This window comes from Hyla sarda, chromosome 5 (genome assembly GCF_029499605.1).
Source record: "Hyla sarda isolate aHylSar1 chromosome 5, aHylSar1.hap1, whole genome shotgun sequence".
Taxonomy (NCBI): domain Eukaryota; kingdom Metazoa; phylum Chordata; class Amphibia; order Anura; family Hylidae; genus Hyla; species Hyla sarda.
This window is the reverse complement of record NC_079193.1, coordinates 34,033,006-34,052,819: the sequence shown is the minus strand read 5'-3', so window position 1 is coordinate 34,052,819 and position 19,814 is coordinate 34,033,006. Positions and strand designations below refer to the sequence as shown.

General features: G+C 42.4%; 1 protein-coding gene across 3 annotated transcripts in view; it reads right to left on the bottom strand.

Annotated features, from left to right (window-relative positions):
* Positions 1-19,814, bottom strand: part of SLC39A12 (solute carrier family 39 member 12) — an 82,285-nt gene that overhangs the window by 41,599 nt on the left and 20,872 nt on the right. For 2 of the 3 annotated variants that reach the window (XM_056519208.1, XM_056519209.1), the window contains exons 2-7: positions 17,927-18,211; positions 15,752-15,953; positions 9,640-9,845; positions 8,269-8,449; positions 6,638-6,810; positions 713-880 (exon numbers count right to left, since the gene is read on the bottom strand). In XM_056519208.1, coding sequence (XP_056375183.1) covers positions 713-880; positions 6,638-6,810; positions 8,269-8,449; positions 9,640-9,845; positions 15,752-15,953; positions 17,927-18,211 — 1,215 coding nt within the window. Of the gene's footprint in view, positions 1-712; positions 881-2,566; positions 2,587-6,637; positions 6,811-8,268; positions 8,450-9,639; positions 9,846-15,751; positions 15,954-17,926; positions 18,212-19,814 lie in introns of those variants that run through there. The other variant, XM_056519210.1, reaches the window with a different exon arrangement.

The window sequence follows — 19,814 nt, the reverse complement described above, 5'->3', positions numbered from 1 at the left end:
AGGTGATGCTATTGCTTAATCGAGCTAGCAATTAAAGGGGTACTACAGAGGGGAAAACTGGTGGCAGATAGTTACACAGATTTGTAAATTACCTATATTTAAAAAGCTTAATCCTTCCAGTACTGATCAGCTGCTTTATGTTCCAGAGGAAGTTGTGTAGTTCTCTCCAGTCTGACCACAGTGCTTTCTGCTGCCACCTCTGTCCGTGTCAGGAACTGTCCAGAGTAGAAGCAAATCTCCATAGAAAACCTATCCTGCTCTGGACAGTTCCTGACATGGACAGAGGTGTCAGCAGAGAGCACTGTGGTCAGACAGAAAAGAACTACACAACTTCCTGTGGAGCATACAGCTTCTGATAAGTACTGGAAGGATTACATTTTTGAATAGAAGTATTTTCCTGCACCTGTTGATTTGGAAATATTATTTTATTTTACTCCGGAGTACCCCTTAACACCACTCAAAGCTAGAACAGCCTAATGCAACAAGATCTTTACTTTTTTACTCTTTTCTTGGTGGGACAGGTGAAATTACTCTCTTGTTGTGTATAGGAGGAAGCACTTTGCAAGTTAAAAAAGCACGATGGACAGTGTAAGTTCAGACCACCTTTTAAAGGGCCCCACAATAACCCCATTCCCCAATAGAGAGAAAGCCTACAGTATGCATGGAATAATAAATGCAGATAACAAGTAATAAGAATACAAACGTCCCCCACCTGTCTCGTAGACGAAATAATGAGGAAGGAAATTTTGTTGATGAGGAAGAACCCATGGATGCCTCCGATCATTGCCAATATTTTCCACAAATATTGCTTCTCCTCTAAGTAAAGTTCCCCATCTTGTCCGTGATGTTCATGGGAAATATTTTCATGAATACCCAAAACCTGTAGAAAATGTAACAATTGTGAAACGTGTAGGGTCATCATAGTGTATCTCTCGATTTAGATGCCAAAAATGATATTCTGACGTGTTACTAATATAGTAGTGTAAAAGGGTCCTTCAATATTGTTCTGCAGGTAATGAAGCTTGTATGGCTCTCAGTTTATGGTTATTTAAAGGGTACCTCTCATCAAATAAACTTTTGATATATTTTAGATTAATAAATGTTGAATAACTTTCCAATAGCATGTTACTGAAAAATATGCTTCTTTCTATTGTATTTTTCCTGATCAGTCCTGGCAGCAAGCATTTCTGACTCATGCTGGAGTCCTAAACACTCAGAGCTGCCAGCCTGCTTTGTTCACAGCCAAACAGGCTGTGAACAAAGCAGGCTGGCAGCTCTGAGTGTTCTCCTTTGTGAACAAAGCAGACTGGCAGCTCGTAGTGTTTAGGACTCCAGCATGAGTCTGAAATGCTTGCTGCCAGGACTGGTAGGGAGACCCCTAGTGGTCATTTCTTCAAAGTGGAAAATTAAATAGAAAGAAGCATATTTTTTAATAACATGCAATTGTGAAGTTATTCTGCATACATTAATATACAATATATCAAAGTTTTTTTGATGAGAGGTACCCTTTAAATTTAAAGGAGTACTCCTGTGGAAAACATTTTTTTTTTTTTTTTATCAACTGGTGTCAGAGAGATAAACAGATGTGTTAGCTACTTCTATTTAAAAATCTTAATCCTTCCAGAACTTCCAGAGGAAGTTCTTTTCTTTTTGACTTTCTTTTCAGTCTGACCACAGTGCTCTCTGCTGCCACCTCTGTCCGTGTCAGAAACTGTCCAGAGCAGGATAGGTTTTCAATGGGGATTTTATCCTACTCTGGACAATTCCTGACATGGACAGAGGTTTCAGCGGAGAGCACTGTGGTCAGACTGGAATGACATTCTAAAAGAAAAAACTTCCTGTGGAGCATACAGCAGCTGATAAGTACTGGAAGGATTAAAGGGGTACTCCGGTGGAAAACTTTTTGTTTTTAAATCAACTGGTGCCAGAAAGTTAAACAGATTTGTAAATTACTTCTATTAAAAAAATCTTAATCCTTCCAGTACTTATTAGCAGCTGTATACTACAGAGGAAATTCTTTTCTTTTTGGATTTCTTTTCTGTCTGTCCACTGTGCTCTCTTCTGACATCTTTGTCCATGTCAGGAACTGTCCAGAGCAGGAGGAAAAAATCCCGATAACAAACATATGCTGCTCTGGACAGTACCTAAAACGGACAGAGGTGTCAGCAGAGAGCACTGTGGACAGAAAAAAAAATCCAAAAAGAAAATAATTTCCTCTGTAGTATTCGGCAGCTAATAAGTACTGGAAGGATTAATATTTTTTAATAGAAGTCATTTACAAATCCGTTTAACTTTTTGGCACCAGTTGATTTATAAAAAAAATAAAAAAAAATAAAAAAGGTTTTCCACCAGAGTAAGATTTTTAAATAGAAGTAATTTACAAATCTGTTTAACTTTCTGGTAACAGTTGGTTTGAATTTTTTTTTTTTTCTGGCGGAGTACCCCTTTAATTGGGGGTCATGTAAATTGTGAAATTATGTCATCTTCCACATATAGAAGAGGTACTGAAGGGTTTCGGACAGCTCGGCTAATGCAAGGGTACATATTGGGGGAGATTCATCAAAACCTGTGCAGAGAAAGAGTGGTGCAGATGCCCATAGCAACCAATCAGATCGCTTCTTTCATTTTCCACAGGCCTCTAAAGAGGCCTGTGGAAAATGAAAGAAGCAATCTGATTGGTTGCTATGGGCAACTACACCACTCTTCCTCTGCACAGGTTTTGATAAATCTCCCCAATTGACCATTGGATAAAAGAGGATAGCCTCTGCTATTTATTCCCCTTTGTTACTGGGTAGTAAGAACCTGTGTATTCTTTTCCTCTTCAGATAAACTGCAGTGTTGACAAGTTCGGAGGGGTGGAATGGTCCCAATGGTCAGGAAAAGCATGGTGGGGAAAACAGAAACCATGTCAAACCAGGCACTATATGGCCCATTTTGATCTTTTTTTATTGGGCCCCCTTTCTTTTGTATTCACCACTAGTGTTGAGCAGCATAGGCCATATTCGAATTCGCGAATATTCTCGAATATATGGACGAATATTCGTCATATTCGCGAATATTCGCATATTCGTCATATTCTCGTTTTATTTTCGCATATGCGAAAATTAGCATATACGAAAATTTGCATATACTAAAATTAGCATCAGCGAAAATTCGCATATGCAAATGTTCGCATATGCGAATATTCGCACACCAGTCTCACACAGTAGTATTAGAGCCTTCTTACACCACACAAGCTGGAAGCAGAGAGGGATGATCACTGTGATGTGTACTGTGAAAAAAAAAACAAAAACAAAAAACGAATATTCGTAATTACGAATATATAGCGCTATATTCGCGAATATTCGCGAATTCGCGAATATGCGATATTCGCGAATAAAATTCGAATTGCGAATATTCGCGAGCAACACTATTCACCACTGTTAAAAGTGATGGAGGTCAAAGCTTACAAGCTCTCAATGAAGATCACCGTATATTCCTTATTTAAAGGTAATTTTACCCAAAATAGATCATTTCTATGATTTTACTATGTAGTCAGCTTACATTTTCAATTAGTTAATTTTATCTGCCAACAAAACAAAACTTGTTATAATAGAAATAGCTCTTTTATATGTTCACTTTTGTGACAACCTGCAATGTGTTTCATGACTCAGATGTTGTCAGAGCTCCACCATGATCAGCCTTAAAGGGGTACTCCACTGCCCCAGCATTCAAAACATTTTGTTACGAACGCTGGGTGCCGGCTGCGGGGGTCGTGATGTCATGGCCATGTCCCCTGGTGATGTCACGCCATACCCCCTCAATGCTAGTCTATGGGAGGGGGCGTGGCATTGAGGGGGTGTGGTGTGACGTTACAAGGGGCATGGCCGTGATGTCACAACCCCTTCAGCCCGCACCTAGCGTTCGTAACAAAATGTTCCGAATATTGGGGCAGTGGAGTACCCCTTTAAAGGGGTACTCCGGTGGAAAACGTTTTTTTTTTTTTTTAGCAACTGGTGCCAGAAAGTTAAACAGATTTGTAAATTACTTCTATTAAAAAATCTTAATCCTTCCAGGACATTTTAGCTGCTGAATACTACATAGGAAATTATTTTCTTTTTGCAACACAGGGCTCTCTGCTGACATCACGACCACAGTGCTCTCTGCTGACATATCTGTCCATTTTAAAAACTGTTCAGAGTAGGAGAAAATCCCCATAGCAAACATATGCTGCTCTGGACAGTTCCTAAAATGGACAGTTCCTAAAATGGACAGAGATGTCAGCAGAGAGCACTGTGCTCGTGATGTCAGCAGAGAGCTCTGTGTTCCAAAAAGAAAATAATTTCCACAGTAGTATTCAGCAGCCAATAAGTACTGGAAGGATTAAGATTTTTTAATAGAAGTAATTTACAAATCTGTTTAACTTTCCGGCACCAGCTGATTAAAAAAAAAAAGTTTTCCATCGAAGTACCCCTTTAATGCCTTGTTTCCCTTGTTCTGTACTAAGGCAAAGTGGTAACTCGAAAACTCCAGAAATTTGGTTTTGCAGAATAGCGCTCATGATGGGTTTAATATTCACGTATGGGCAGTAGGTATAAAATAAGAAAATTGTTTCAAATAGGACAAGGCATTTCTAGAGGCTTTTGATCTGACAAATAGAGTAGAATGCCTCTAGAAACGCCTTGTCCCGAATAAAGCATTTTCTTATTTTAATACTACTGTCGAAAAAATATGAAAAAAAAAAGAAATTAAACCAATGGCACTGTCACATACATTTCAATAAAAGGATACCTGTTATTCCTATCTAAGTGGTTATTCCACTACAAAAAAAAATTCGGCTTGGTGTAGCTTATTCTGTGCCTTAGGGTTGCCCTCCCGTCCATTGACAGAGAGACAAGGCTCCGCCCACACCAATACGGCTTGCTGGGGTCCTGCACTTGTGCTGAGATTTCGCATGGCCGGGCAGGTGTGGTGAGAACTATTGCAGCCAATTCCAAACCTGTCACACTCACTGCGCCACCAGACAAATGGGCTACGGCCTCTCTCCCCGATGTCATTCTAGTGGCCCAGGTTCTGGGCCTCAGCAAGGCTTGGCGGTGTAAGGGTGCATGCACACCACGTATTTGCTATACAGTTCCCGTATACGGTTTCAAGGTAAAAAAAAGTGCGGAACCGTAAAGAAAACCGTATGCATTGATTTAACATTGTAAACCGTATATCAAACGCATCATCCGGTTTAGTCCGTTTTGCGTCTTATATGGTTTTGCACGGTCCGGTTTTTTACTCGTACCCAAAACCATAGACTAACACATTTTTTGGTCTGGGTGAAAAACCGTATTAAACCGTCAACATTTAGTTTTTCAACATGGGAGTCAATGGGAACAGTACAGAACCGTATGTGCGTACGGTTCCATCCGGTTTTCACCATACGGTTTTTGACTTTGCACAGTTTATTTTCTTGGAATTTCAATCAAACAAGTGAAGCTTTATTCAAAATGGAGTGAAAAGTTAAAAACTTATACTTTTTTTCTTAAAAAACGGATGCAACCAGACATCATTTTTCAAATCGTATACGATTTTTAACCATATAAGGGTTGAAATTTGTACACACGTTTTGAAACAGTTTAGTCTGGTTTTGAGGAATCCATTTTTCATCAAAATCCTGATACGGGAACTGCATTGCAAAAATGTGGTGTGCATGCACCCTTAGATGAGCTCTGCCTTTCACTGTCTATAATAGTGTTGAGCGGCATAGGCCATATTCGAATTCACAATATTTCGCGAATATATGGACGAATATTCGTCATATATTCGCTAAATTCGCATATTCGTAATATTTGCGTTATGTGAAAATTTGCGTATGCAAAAAGCAGCATAAACGAAAATTCGCACCTGCGAACATTTGCATAAACGGAAATTTGCATATGCAAAAATTAGCATATGCTAATTTTCACATATGCGAAAATTTGTACGCCCGTCTCACACAGTAGTATTAGAGTCTTCTTTACACCACACAAGCTGGAAGCAGAGAGGGATGATCACTGTGATGTGTACTGTGAAAAAAAAAAAAAACAATATTCGTAATTGCGAATATATAGTGCTATATTCGTGAATATTCGCGAATTCGCGAATAAAATTCGCATTGCGAATATTCGAGAGCAACACTAGTCTATAAGGAAAAGGAAGCGTGAGTTTAGTATGTAAATTAGCTGCTCACCCTGGGTGGTTGTGTAAGCACATACACAACAATGGAAAAGGTATATAGAGTAGGTCGCTCGCTGCCCTCCGGAGCATATGCGGCAATGGGATGTATGGCTTCAGAAGAACGCGGCCCATGGTGCTGATCGACCAGACAGGTGGATTGACTAAAACAGGTTTATTGACCAAAATGCAACGCGTTTCGCTGCGCATGCGCAGCGAAACGCGTTGCATTTTGGTCAATAAACCTGTTTTAGTCAATCCACCTGTCTGGTCGATCAGCGCCGTGAGCCGGGTTCTTCTGAAGCCATACATCCAATTATATAGGATATAGGCGGGATGGCAGTGATTTCATAAGGTTCGCTTTCAACCCAAAATATGCTCCCATGAGAATGTTAGCAATATGAAAATAAGATATATTATTTTTCTGAATAAATCGATAACTGGAAAGAAGCTTTACCTGAGGGATCAGGTGCAGCAAGGCATCTCCGGAGAGAGTCCCTACAGCCAGTCCGACAAACAGCTGTAAGATGAGTTTATAGCTCTCCTCACAAGAACTGAAGATTATGAGAGTCGCTCCGAACATGGATCCGATTGTAAGAAGCAAAACTGCAATCGTGCTGTATCCATACCCTGTGGAACATTACAACTCGTAGTTAGTACTACAACCTATGTAATACCACAAAACCATGGAATTGCAGAACAACACCAACATAGTGCAAATTAATGGCTAAATGGGTATTCCAGCCATAGAAACAAAAATTCCTGGTGCTAAAAATAAATAAAAAGGAAAGAACACTGACCTGCCCTGATCCCCTGCTGCTGCTGTTCTGACAGCTTCTGGTCCCCACAACTCACTGCTGATTCCTGGTTTATGTGACTTTTAGACTCTGCAGGACTTGCCCTATCAGCCAATCACTGACCTCAGCAGTTACCCACCTCTGTCAGTGACTGGCAGGATAGACCCATCACAGTACAATAGAATAGCAGCAGTGGGGATCAAGGCAGGTAAGTATGTTTCTTTTTTATATTTTTAACTCCTTGCCTTATTTTAAAGGGGTACTCCAGTGGAAAACAGCTATTTTTACATCAACAGGTGCAACAAAGTTAAACAGATTTGTATTAAAAAAAAATCTTAACGACCCCTACCAGTACTTATCAGCTGCTGTATACTCCAGAGGAAGTTTTTTTCTTTTTGAATTTATTTTCTGTCTGACCACAGTGTTCTCTGCTGACACCTCTGTCCATATCAGTAACTGTCCAGAGCAGGAGAGGCTTTTTTTTTATGGGAATTTGCTTGTACTCTGGACAGTTCCTGACATAAACAGAGGTGGCAGCAGAGAGCATTGTGGTCAAACAGAAAAGAAAAACAACTTCCTGTGGAGCATACAGCAGCTGATAAGTACTGAAAGGCTTAAGATTTTCAAATTGAAGTCATTTACAAATCTGTTTAACTTTCTGGCACCAGTGGATTTAAAAAAAAAATTGTTTTCCACCAGAGTACCCGTTTAAAGGGGTACTCCGCCCCTAGACATCTTATCCCCTATCCAAAGGATAGGGGATAAGATGTCAGATCGCCGCAGTGCCGCTGCTGGGGATCCCCGGGATCCCCGCTGCGGCACTGCGCTATCATTACAGCACAGAGCGAGTTCGCTCTGTGCGTAATGACTGGCGATACAGGGGACGGAGCCGCGTGACGTCATGGCTCCGCCCCTCGTGACATCACGGCCTGTCTCCTTAATGCAAGTCTATGGCAGGGGGCGTGACGACCGCCGTGCCCCCTCCCATAGACTTGTATTGAAAGGGGCGGGCCGTGACATCACGAGGGGCGGAGCCCTGACGTAACGATGCTCCGGCCCCTTTATTGCGCGTCATTACGCACAGAGCAAACTCGCTCTGTGCTGTAATGATGGTGGGGTGCCGCAGCGGTGATCCCGGGGCTCCCCAGCAGCGGCACCACGGCGATCTGACATCTTATCCCCTATCCTTTGGATAGGGGATAAGATGTATAGGGGCGGAGTACCCCTTTAATTTATTTTTTTCCTGGGGCTTGAATACACCTTTAAGTTGACAATATAGCAGAAGACTCACTTTCAAGAGTGGTGGGAGGGGGAAGCTGTGTACTTGTAAAGTCCTCCACTGGGCACGTGCAAGAAAGAAGCTGATGAATTATTGCCGGACTAATTTGTTTAAATTGTTCCAAGGAAACTGGAGATCGGCTATTTTGTAGAACAATTTTCACAAGTTCATAAGAAGAAAAGCAACGATGACTCTAAAATAAGAAAATAAATCAGCTTGAAAAATTTAAACATTAAGGATGAGATTTCTTAAAGCCTGACATCATTTTATGTTCTGGTCTCAGGGGAGAGCGTCATAGCCTTCATTGGCCTGCTAAGAATTCTGGCACATGGTTGACTGTCCTTACACCACATTGACATCTAGACTAAGAAAATTTGGTGTAAATATACAGAAAAGTCGCAGATTCGGGTGCAGATGAGCATTGTGTAAAAATGTGTCACTTCTTTTTCCCAAGCATAATGGCGTACATACTTAAAAGGGTACTCCGCTGCTCGGCGTTTGGAACAAACTGCCTGTGAAAAGCCGGTGTTTCTGTCACAAAGGGGGCATAGGTGGTGGTCCAAACAGCCATCACACCCCCTCCCATAAACTTGCATTGAGGGGGCGGGGTGTGATGTCATGAGGGGGAGGGGCCATAACGCCACGAGCTCCCGGCGGCAGCTCTAAGAATTCGGAACATTTTGTGCCAAATCCTGAGCATCGGAGTACCCCGTTAAAGCAACACCTAGAGACACTGAAATCTTAGGGCTCACTAATAAAATTCTAATGGGGCCCTACTGTTAGGCCACGTTCACATGCCACAATTTCCATGCGGAATTCTGCTTGGAATGTCTGCACGGAAATTCCGCTGCAGAATCGTCCCGCAGAATTCAACGGGATTCTGCTGCTCAGTGCACACAGCGGATATTCCGTACAAAGAATGAACATGTTTATTCTTTGTGCGGAGTCCGCACGGAATGCAAAGCTGTCTATGAGACGGCGCATTCCTGTGGTCTGCAGTTTGCGGAATGTCTACACAGAGAATCGTTCCGTCGAATGAACATAGCCTTAAAGGGGTACTCCACTGCCCCAATGTCCGGAACATTTAGTTCAGAACGCTGGGTGCAGGGGTCGTGATGTCACGGCCACGCCCCTCATGACGTCACCTCCCCTCAATGCAAGTCTATGGGAGGGGGCATGACGTCAGTCATGCCCCCTCCCATAGACTTGCATTGAGGGGGCGTGGTGTGACGTCACAACCCCCACAGCCCGTACCCTGCATTCGGAACTAAATATTCCGGACACTGGGGCAGTGGAGTACCCCTTTAATGCACTCAAAACGTTACCCCTGGAATGACTTTTATACTGTAGCTGTTAATATGGTGGAGACTATTCACATAGTACCATACTCCATCCTGCCGCATGGCCCTGGCTCTCAGGAACATCATTATGTCTTCCCTTAGGCTCTTCATTAGTTTCCACCGCTGGAGCAGGTAATGGTTCATGGCTTGTTCCTGGGATTACGAGACTTCGCAGCTTCCTTCTGTGGTTATGGTCGGTCTTGATACAGGTCATTGCTGATTTCAATCTTCCTATAAGTTCATCTATTTCTAAGTGGCGATCAAACATAAATCATTACTCTTTAATAGTTAATTGTTTATCATTTATATACCTTTAATTTACTTCTACTTTCCAGCGGATGCTTGATATTGAGTGCTGCTTTTTCGTTTTTTAATAATATAACAATGACATACTTTTGCTCTGTTATCCAGGAGCATGGCTATATGGCATGAAGAAGTAGCAGTCACACCATAGTGTAAGTTATGCCAATGGTGACATGTGCATTAAGGGTCATTTAAAATAAAATAAAAAAAAGCTTTTCATGCGTCAGACATATCAAAAGTTTTGATTGATAGAGACTCCTCCGATTCTTCAGCTTAGAGCTCAGTCTATCTCATTGCAGGAGACATGCTCCATTATCAGTCTATGGAGGAATTATTTGTACCATGGCTTATTTGCACCTTTTCAAATGGTGTAGCTGCAAGTGTTGTAGTAGAACAAGTTTCCAGCTGTGATTTGCAGTGGTAGCATATTTAAAAAGTACCTGTCACCAAATACACTGTTCTCAACTACCTCAGGCTATGTTCCCTAGCTACTCCTAACACCAAAAACAATTTCAGAGTTTTAAAAAGCTGTGTATCATATCTTTCCTCTTGCTCGCGCAGCACAATTTCCCAGCAGGAGAAAGTGGGTGTTTCCCAGCAGGCATGAAATCACTGAAGCCTGCTGGGGACCACTTCCGCCCTCACATTGTTGCAGTGCTGTGAATAGAAGACCTCAGGCTCTGTGCATGTTTCAATCTGTGTTGCTATCAATGAGGCTCTCCTGCAGGTTTCAGCCTGTGCAGCTTTCTGTGAGAATCTATAGAGCTTTCACTTTTTGCTGACAATCTCAGTGCAGAGAAACACTTCCTGAGTTTGGTCTCCTGTCAGGCCAGAAGGAGACCTAACTCACTGTTTTAATTGTGGCAAGGAACAGAACAGAGCCACTTAGTGGCCATTTTTTATATTACATTTTAAACATATTTATGTTGATAATTTTAACCCCTTAAGGACCAGGCACGTATGAGTACGTCCCTGCGCCCTGGGTCTTAAGGACCAGGCACGTACTCATACATCCGTGGGAATTTCGGTCCCTGCCTCGCGCCAGGCAGGGACCGAACAGGGGTGACTGCTGATATCGATCAGAAGTCACCCATCACAAATACCCAGGCGATCGTTGCAAATCGCAAGTGAATTCAAACTTGCGATTTGCGGCTATTCCGGGGCATACGGGTCTATGGTGACCCGGAATATAACGGGGTTCACGGTTGTCCAAGACACCCACAATCCCCCTAAACTGATAGGAGTGAGGTGGCAGGGATGCCACTCCTCCAATCCCTGCTATTGGTGGTCTAGACGCGACCACCAATAGCAGATCGGGGGCGGGGGGCTTTACTTTCGGTTTCCCCATTCTGCCCACCCACAATAGGCGGGGCAGAACGGGGAACCGACAGAGGACCGGCGGCGACGTCCACTTACCCCGCGGGCGAGGCTGCGGGTGACCATTGGTGGAGGAGATCGGAGTCCGGCGATGTCGTACGGCTGGCTCCCTGGATCCGACGGAAGCCGGTAAGTTGCCTAGCAACATCTGGAGGGTACAGTTTGAGACCACTATACGGTGGTCTCTAAACTGTAACCCTTCAGATGTTGCAAAACTACAGCTCCCAGCATGCCCAGACAGCTGTTTGGGCATGCAGGGATTTGCAGTTTTGCAACAGTTGGAGGGCCCCAGTTTGGAGATCACTGGCAGTGATCTCTAACTGTGGCCCTCCAGATGTTGCAAAACTGCAACTCCTAGCATGCCCAAACAGCAGTTTGCTGCCTGGGCATGCTGGGATCTGTAGTTTTGCAACAGCTGGAGGTCCACAGTTTGGAGAGCTCTAAATTGTAGCCCTACAGATGTTGCAAAACTGCAAATCCCAGCATGCCCAAACAGCAAACAGCTGTCTTGGCATGCTGGGAGTTGTAGTTGCGTACCTCCAGCTGTTGCATAACTACATCTCCCAGCATGCCCTTTGGCAATCAGTACATGCTGGGAGTTGTAGTTTTGCAACAGCTGGAGGCACACTGGCTGAAATACTGAGTTAGGTAACAGAACCTAACTGAAGGTTTTCCAACCAGTGTGCCTCCAGCTGTTGCAAAAGTACAACTCCCAGCATGCACTGTCTGTCAGTGCATGCTGGGAGTTGTAGTTTTGAAACAGCTGGAGGTTTGCCCGCCTCCCCCCCATGTGAACGTACAGGGTACATTCACACGGGCAGGTTTACAGTAAGTTTCCTGCTTCAAGTATGAGCTGCGGCAGATTTTTCGCCGCAGCGCATACTCCTAGCGGTAAGCTTACTGTAAACTGCCGCCAGTGTGAACGTACCCTAAAAACACTACACTACACTAACACATAACAAAGGGTAAAACACTACATATACACCCCCTTACACTGTCCCCTCAATAAAAATGAAAAATGTATTGTACGGCAGTGTTTCCAAAACGGAGCCTCCAGCTGTTGCAAAACAACAACTCCCAGCATTTCCGGACAGCCACTGACTGTCCAGGGATGCTGGGAGTTTAGCAACAGCTGGAGGCACCCTGTTTGGGAATCACTGGCGTAAAATACCCCTATGTCCACCCCTATGCAGTCCCTAATTTAGTCCTCAAATGCGCATGGCGCTCACTCACTTTGGAGCCCTGTCGTATTTCAAGGAAACAGTTTAGGGCCACATATGGGGTATTCCCCTACTCGGGAGAAATTGCACTAAATATTTTGGGGGCTTTTCCTCCTTTTACCCCTTATGAAAAAGAAAAGTTGGGGTCTACACCAGCCTGTTAGTGTAAAAAAAAAGATTTACACTGACATGCTGGTGTTGCCCCGTACTTTTTATTTTCACAAGAGGTAAAAGGAAAAAAAGACCCCCAAAATTTGTTACGCAATTTCTCCTGAGTACGGAAATACCCCATATGTGGGCGTAAAATGCTCGGGGAGGATCACAACAAGGCTCAGGAGTGAGAGCGCACCATGTACATTTCAGGCCTAAATTGGTGATTTGCACAGGGGTGGCTGATTTTACAGCGGTTCTGACATAAACGCAAAAACATAAATACCCACATGTGACCCCATTTTGGAAACTACACCCCTCACAGAATGTAACAAGGAATATAGTGAGCCTTAACACCCCACTGGTGTTTTTGACGAATTTTCATCAAAGTTGGATGGGAAAATGGAAAAAAAAAAAATTTTCAATGAAATGCTGGTGTTACCCTAAATTTTTCATTTTCACAAGGGAAAATAGGAAAAAAGCCCCCCAAATTTGTAGCCCCATTTCTTCTGATTAAGACCATACCCATATGTGGATGTAAAGTACTCTGCGGGCGAACTACAATGCTCAGAAGAGAAGGAGCCCCATTGGGATTTTGAAGAGAAAATTTGTCCAGAATTGAAGGCCACGTGTGTTTACAATGCCCCCATAGTGCCGGAACAATGGACCCCCCAACATGTGACCCCATTTTGGAAACTACACCCCTCATGTAACGTAATAAGGGGTACAGTGAGCATTTACGCCCCACAGGGGTCTGACAGATTTTTGGAACAGTGGTCTATGAAAATGAAAAATGACGTCCTAACAATGAGTATTTCCATACTCAGAAGAGATGGGGTTACAAATTTTGGGGGGCATTTTCTCCCATTACCCTTTATAAAAATGGTAAATTTGGGGGAAAAACTGCACTTTAGTGAAATTTTTTTTTATTCATTTACACATCTGACTTTAACGAAAAGTCGTCAAACACCTGTGGGGTTTAAAGGCTCACTGGACCCCTTGTTACGTGCCTTGAGGGGTGAAGTTTCCAAAATGGTATTCCATGTGCGGGGTTTTCTGCTGTTCTGGCACCATAGGGGCTTATTAAATGTGACATGCCCCCCAAAAACCATTTCAGCAAAATTCACTTTCCAAAATCTCATTGTCGCTCCTTCCCTTCTGAGCCCTCTACTGCGCCCGCCGAACACTTGACATACACATATGAGGTATTTCCTTACTCGAGAGAAATTGGGTTACAAATTTTGAGAGGATTTTTCTCCTTTTACCCCTTGTAAAAATTCAACAACTGGGTCTACAAGAACATGCCATTGTAAAAAATTAAGATTTTGAATTTTCTCCTTCACTTTGCTGCTATTCCTGTGAAACACCTAAAGGGTAAACACACTTACTGAATGTCATTTTGAATACTTTGAGGGGTGCAGTTTTTATAATGGGGGTCATTTGGGGGTCATTTCTAATAAGAAGGCCCTTCAAATCTGAACTGGTCCATAAAAAATTCAGATTTTGAAAATTTTGTGAAAAATTGGAAAATTGCTGCTGAACTTTGAAGCCCTCTGAAGTCGTCCGAAAGTAAAAACATGTCAACTTTATGATGCAAACATAAAGTAGACATATTGTATTTGTGAATCAAAATATAATTTATTCAGAATGTCTATTTTCCTTACAAGCAGAGAGCTTCAAAGTTAGAAAAATGCTAAATTTTCAATTTTTTCATCATGGAATTTTTCATCATGGAATTTTTCACTAAGAAATTATGCACGTATCGACAAAATTTTACCAATAACATAAAGTAGAATATGTTACGAAAAAACAATCTCGGAATCAGAATGATAGGTAAAAGCATCCCAGAGTTATTAATGCATACAGTGAAAGTGGTAAAAAAAACGCACTGGTCCTACAGTGAAAATTGGCCTGATCCTTAAGGGGTTAAAAGCAAGTGAATGGGAAAGTGCCTGCTAATTACACAAAAATCACTATATTAAAAGTTTTATTTGGTGACAGGTACTCTTTAAGAACTGCACCTTTTTACATTTAGGCGCAAATATTTGCGCAATGGATAACATTTTGGTGCCAGTCTACACCACCATTTTGCTGACTTAGGAAAAGTGCCTTCAACATTTTTGCATGTGTAAGGTAAGGTATGTAGACCTGCACCTAATTTATCTACAGTTTGCTACTTTTGATATATTTGGTGCAAAAACATAAAAAAAAACACAACTTCGAACTCACACCAACATTGATAAGTTTCCCCTCATAGTTCCCAAGGAGTCCTGCAATAAGACTACATTGAGCACTGAATCAGGGAGTAAAGCACACTTCTTTTCCCGACTATATCTTATGATCGGTGGAGGTTTCAACACTGAGACCCTGATTGATCAAAACTGTTGACAATTTTGTGGGACATATCAAAAGTTTTTCCGCTTTAAAGGGATACTCCAGTGGAATTTCTTTTTAAATCAACTGGCGCCAGACAGTTGAACAGATTTGTTAATTACTTCTATTTAAAAATCTTAACCTTCAAGTATTTATTAGCTGCTGTATGCTCCAGAGGAAGTTCTTTTCTATTTGAATTTCTTTTCTGTCTGACCACAGGGCTCTCTGCTGACACCACTGTCCATGTCAGGAACTGACCAGGGCAGGATAGGTTTGCTGGACAGTTCCTGACATGGACAGACGTGTCAGCAGAGAGCACTGTGGTCAGACAGAAAAGAACTATACAATTTCCTCTGGAGCATACAGCAGCTGATAAGTACAGGATGGATTAAGATTTTTAAACAGAAGTACTTTACAAATCTGTTTAACTTTCTGGCACCAGCTGATATAAAAAAAAAATGTCTTCTTCCACCAGAGTACCCCTTTAAATTTTCCTGCAGCTGTTAATGAAAATAAATGGCTTAAAATAAATGGCGTGAAAAACTTTTATCTAAAATCACCCAAGTCACTTGATCTTAACTAGGTGAGACTTTGGTCACAAAACAGAAATTTGCTTTGTAAAAATCTTTGTGTATTCTTGGCCTAAAACTGACAAACATAATGTAAATAATGCAACAATTCATACATAGTCATATACATTTATACATATTCATACACTTTTGGAAACTTTACCTGTAGCATACAGCTCATTAGTTTTATTTAAGGATTTGAAGATGGAATCGGTAAAGAAGTCCACACTGGGTAAGGTGTCTCTTCTGACGCAGATGTGTTGTATGGAAGCCGTGAGAATCACTTCAGACAGTCTGGGGAGACTCATTTCATCAATACTGTGCAGAACCCCAAAGTCCTTCTCCAGAGAATCTACATCTGAACACTGACAAACCAAAAAAGGGACTATAATAGTCTTATGTCATGACTAGTACACAGGACAATAACTACAGTAAAATGTCTGTGACCTTAACAATACCAAGATCTCCACAGCAGATCAATAAAAGGGGTTTTCCACAAAGAACATTCATCCTCTATCCACAGGATCATGGATAAATGTCTGTTCAGTGGGAATCCAACCACTGGGACCACCACCATTCATTAGAGTGCCTCATTTGAATGGAGAAGGAGATAGGGGAGAAGGAGATATCCAAAGGATAGGGGATAAGATGCCTGATTGCGGGGGTCCTGCTGCTGGGGACCCCTGCGATCTTGGCTGCGGCACCCCAGACATCCGGTGCACAGAGCGAACTTCACTCCATGCCAAATGACTGGTGATACAGGGGGTGGAATTACGATCACACCCCACTTGAGACTTGCATTGAGGGGTTGTGGCCGGGACATCAGGAGCGGGGCATGGCCGTGATGTCACAAGCAACCGGCGCTGCACCCGATGCTCTAAATGAATGCCAACTGCAGCAGGGAGATCGCGGGGGTCCCCAGCGGCAGGACCCAAGCGATCAGACATCTTATCCCTCATCCTTTGGATAGGTGATAAGATGTCTGATTGCAGGGGTCCCGCCGCTGGGGACCCCACGAACTTGGCTGCGGCACCCCAGACATCCGGTGCACAGAGTGAACTTTGCTCCGTGCCAGATGACTGGCAATGCGGGGAAGAGGCTCATGAAGCTCGTGACATCATGGCCACGTCCCCTCAATGCAAGTCTATGTGATGCGGGGCGGAGGTTCATGAAGCTTGTGATGTCACGGATATGCCCTCTCAATGCAAGTCTATGGCAGGGGGCGTGACGGCCATCATGCCCCCTCCCATAGACTTAAATTGAGGGGGGCATTACTGTGATGTCACAAGCGGAACGCAGCCATAACATCACAAGCTTCCAGCGCTGCACCCAATGCTCTAAACAAATGCCGGGTGCAGCAGGGAGATCGCGGGGGTCCCCAGAGGCAGGACCCTTGTGATCAGACATCTTATCTAATATCATTTGGATAGGGATAAGATGTCTAGGGGCGGAGTCCCCCTTTAATTCATCTCAGTTGTCTAGGCATCACAATTTGGCACCTGTTAAAGGGGTACACCACCCCTAGACATCTCTTCCTCTATCTAAAAGATAGGGGATAAGATGTCTGATCGAGGGGGTTGGGAACCCCCGCAATCTCCCTGCTGCACCTGTGTTCGTCTAGAGCATCGGGTGCAGCGCCAGAGGCTTGTGATGTCCCGGCCACACGCGCTCGTGACATCACGGCCACGCCCCCTCAAAGCAAGTCTATGGGAGGGGGCGTGGCAGCCTCCACGCCCCCTCTCATAGACTTGCTTTGAGGGAGCGTGGCAGTGACGTCATGAGCGGGGCATGGCCGTGACGTAACAAGGCTCTGCCCCGCATTTCCAGTCATCCGGCACGGAGGAAAGTTCGCTCCGTGCACAGGATGACTGGGGTGCCGCATCCGAGATCGCAGGGGTCCCCAGTGGCGGGACCCCCGCAATCAGACATCTTATCTCCTATCCATACATTTTCGTTGACTGTTGGCTTAACTTTTGTTTGGTCAACAACCATCTCTCCTAACATTCCCTCCTGATGGATGAACGTTCATGTGTTTTCTAAAGGGAGTGGAAGGTCACAGCCAGACAGCTTGGGTGGTGACTTATTTCTCCCAGAACAATGACTGACCCTTCTCTCTCCAACATAATCTGTTGGTGGAGAGTTGGATGGTCACCATACACTTAGACAGTCCACAGAACCCGATAAAGGTAGCACATTCAGCCAGCTATAGTCTAAAATGTATGGCCACCTATACACTTTCTCAGTTTTTCTAATTCTAACACATCAACTTCAAGAACAATGGACTCCATTTAACCATCTCCTAACCGGATCATCTCCACAATCTTACCAATTATCTTACCCCTTGTCCATTAGATATCTGGAAATAGCGCATTGTTTCCTGTAGAATGTCCTCTAATTCATTGCTAGACAAATAATGGCAGTCTTCCTCTTTCCTTAGGTTGAGTATACTGTTGCGATAGAATAAATAGTCCATGTTCAACACATCGGACGATGAGGAGCAGAAGTCCTTTTTGTTTAATATATAAAACAGTAGTATGACTGATATCTTTTGCATTGTATCATCATCCAATTTACTCCCGATTCCCTTACCAGCCATGGACAGAAGAGTATCAGCTTGAAGGCACTAAAACCAAGCAAATATACAAGAAATATATCAAGTTGTTGAGGAGGAGATCTTGTTGAGCGAATGTTACTTCAGTGTAAATTTTGCTGATGACCCGAGTACTAACTCATGGTAAAGGCTCTATGTTAGATGAAACCATTTATTTGTAGGTAATATGCAAGAAAATTGGACCCATAAAGTTTTGATAAATAAGGGACATTTTGAAATAATGAAGAAAAAAAACAAAAAAACACATGTATGTATTGGGAACATCATCTCGTATCTGAATATCATCAGTCATCAGCACAAGAACATATAAAACCAAATAAAACACAATGCACATGATCTGAATTCTGTTTATTCCCTGTGGGGTTTCCAAACATTGCTGTACTCGAATAAAAAGTTGGAAATACGTCTTTATCTATTATAAGGGGGTATTCCGGGGAAGAAGTATTTTTTTTTCTCCCCAACCAACTGGTGCCAGAAAGTTATACAGATCTGTAAATGATTTCTAACTAAAAAATGTAACCCTTCCAGAACTCATCAGCTGCTGTATGTTACAGAAGAAGTTGTCTTTTTTTATTTTTAGTCTTGTCACCTATTTCAGTTGAAGAGACTGTATTATTGTTTTTTGTTTAAAAAAATGTAGAGCAAAAATTTTTTAAAATATTTGCATCTTTTCTCTTCTCAGTTTAAAAACATATTAGCCTTCATATATTTTAGTTAACCCCTTAAGGACTCAGCGTATTTCCGTTTTTGCATTTTCATTTTTTCCTCATCACCTTCTAAAAATCATAACGCTTTAAATTTTGCACATAAAATTCCAAATGATGGCTTATTTTTTGCGCCACCAATTCTACTTTGCAGTGACATTAGTCATTTTACCAAAAAATCCACAGCGAAACGGAAAAAAAAAATCATTGTGCGACAAAATTTAATTTTGTAAATTTTGGGGGCTTCCATTTCTATGCAGTGCATTTTTTGGTAAAAATGACACGTTATCTTTATTCTGTAGGTCCATACGATTAATATGATACCCTACTTATATAGGTTTGATTTTGTCGTACTTCTGAAAAAAATCATAACTACATGCATGAAAATGTATACGTTTAAAATTGCCATCTTCTGACCCCAATAACTTTTTTTTTTCCGCATACAGGTCGGTATGAGGGCTCATTTTTTTTCGCCGTGTTCTGACGTTTTTATCGGTACCATTTTTGTATTGATCGGACTTTTTGATCGCTTTTTATTAATTTTTTTATGATATAAAAAGTGACCAAAAATAAGCTATTTTGGATTTTGGAATTTTTTGCGCGTACGCCATTGACCGTGCACTTTAATTAATGATATATTTTTATAGATCGGACATTTAAGCATGCGGCGATACCACATATGTTTATTTTTATTTACACCGGTTTTTTTTTATGGGAAAAGGGGGTTGATTAAAACTTTTAATATGGAAGGGGTTAAATGTTAAATGACCTTTGTTAACTTTTTTTTCACTTTTTTTTTGCAGTGTTGCGTAGGGACCTATAACACTGCACACACTGATCTCCTATGCTGATCCCTGCAGAGCCATAGATCTGCACGGTTCAGCTAGATAGGGGCTCGATTGCTCAAGCCT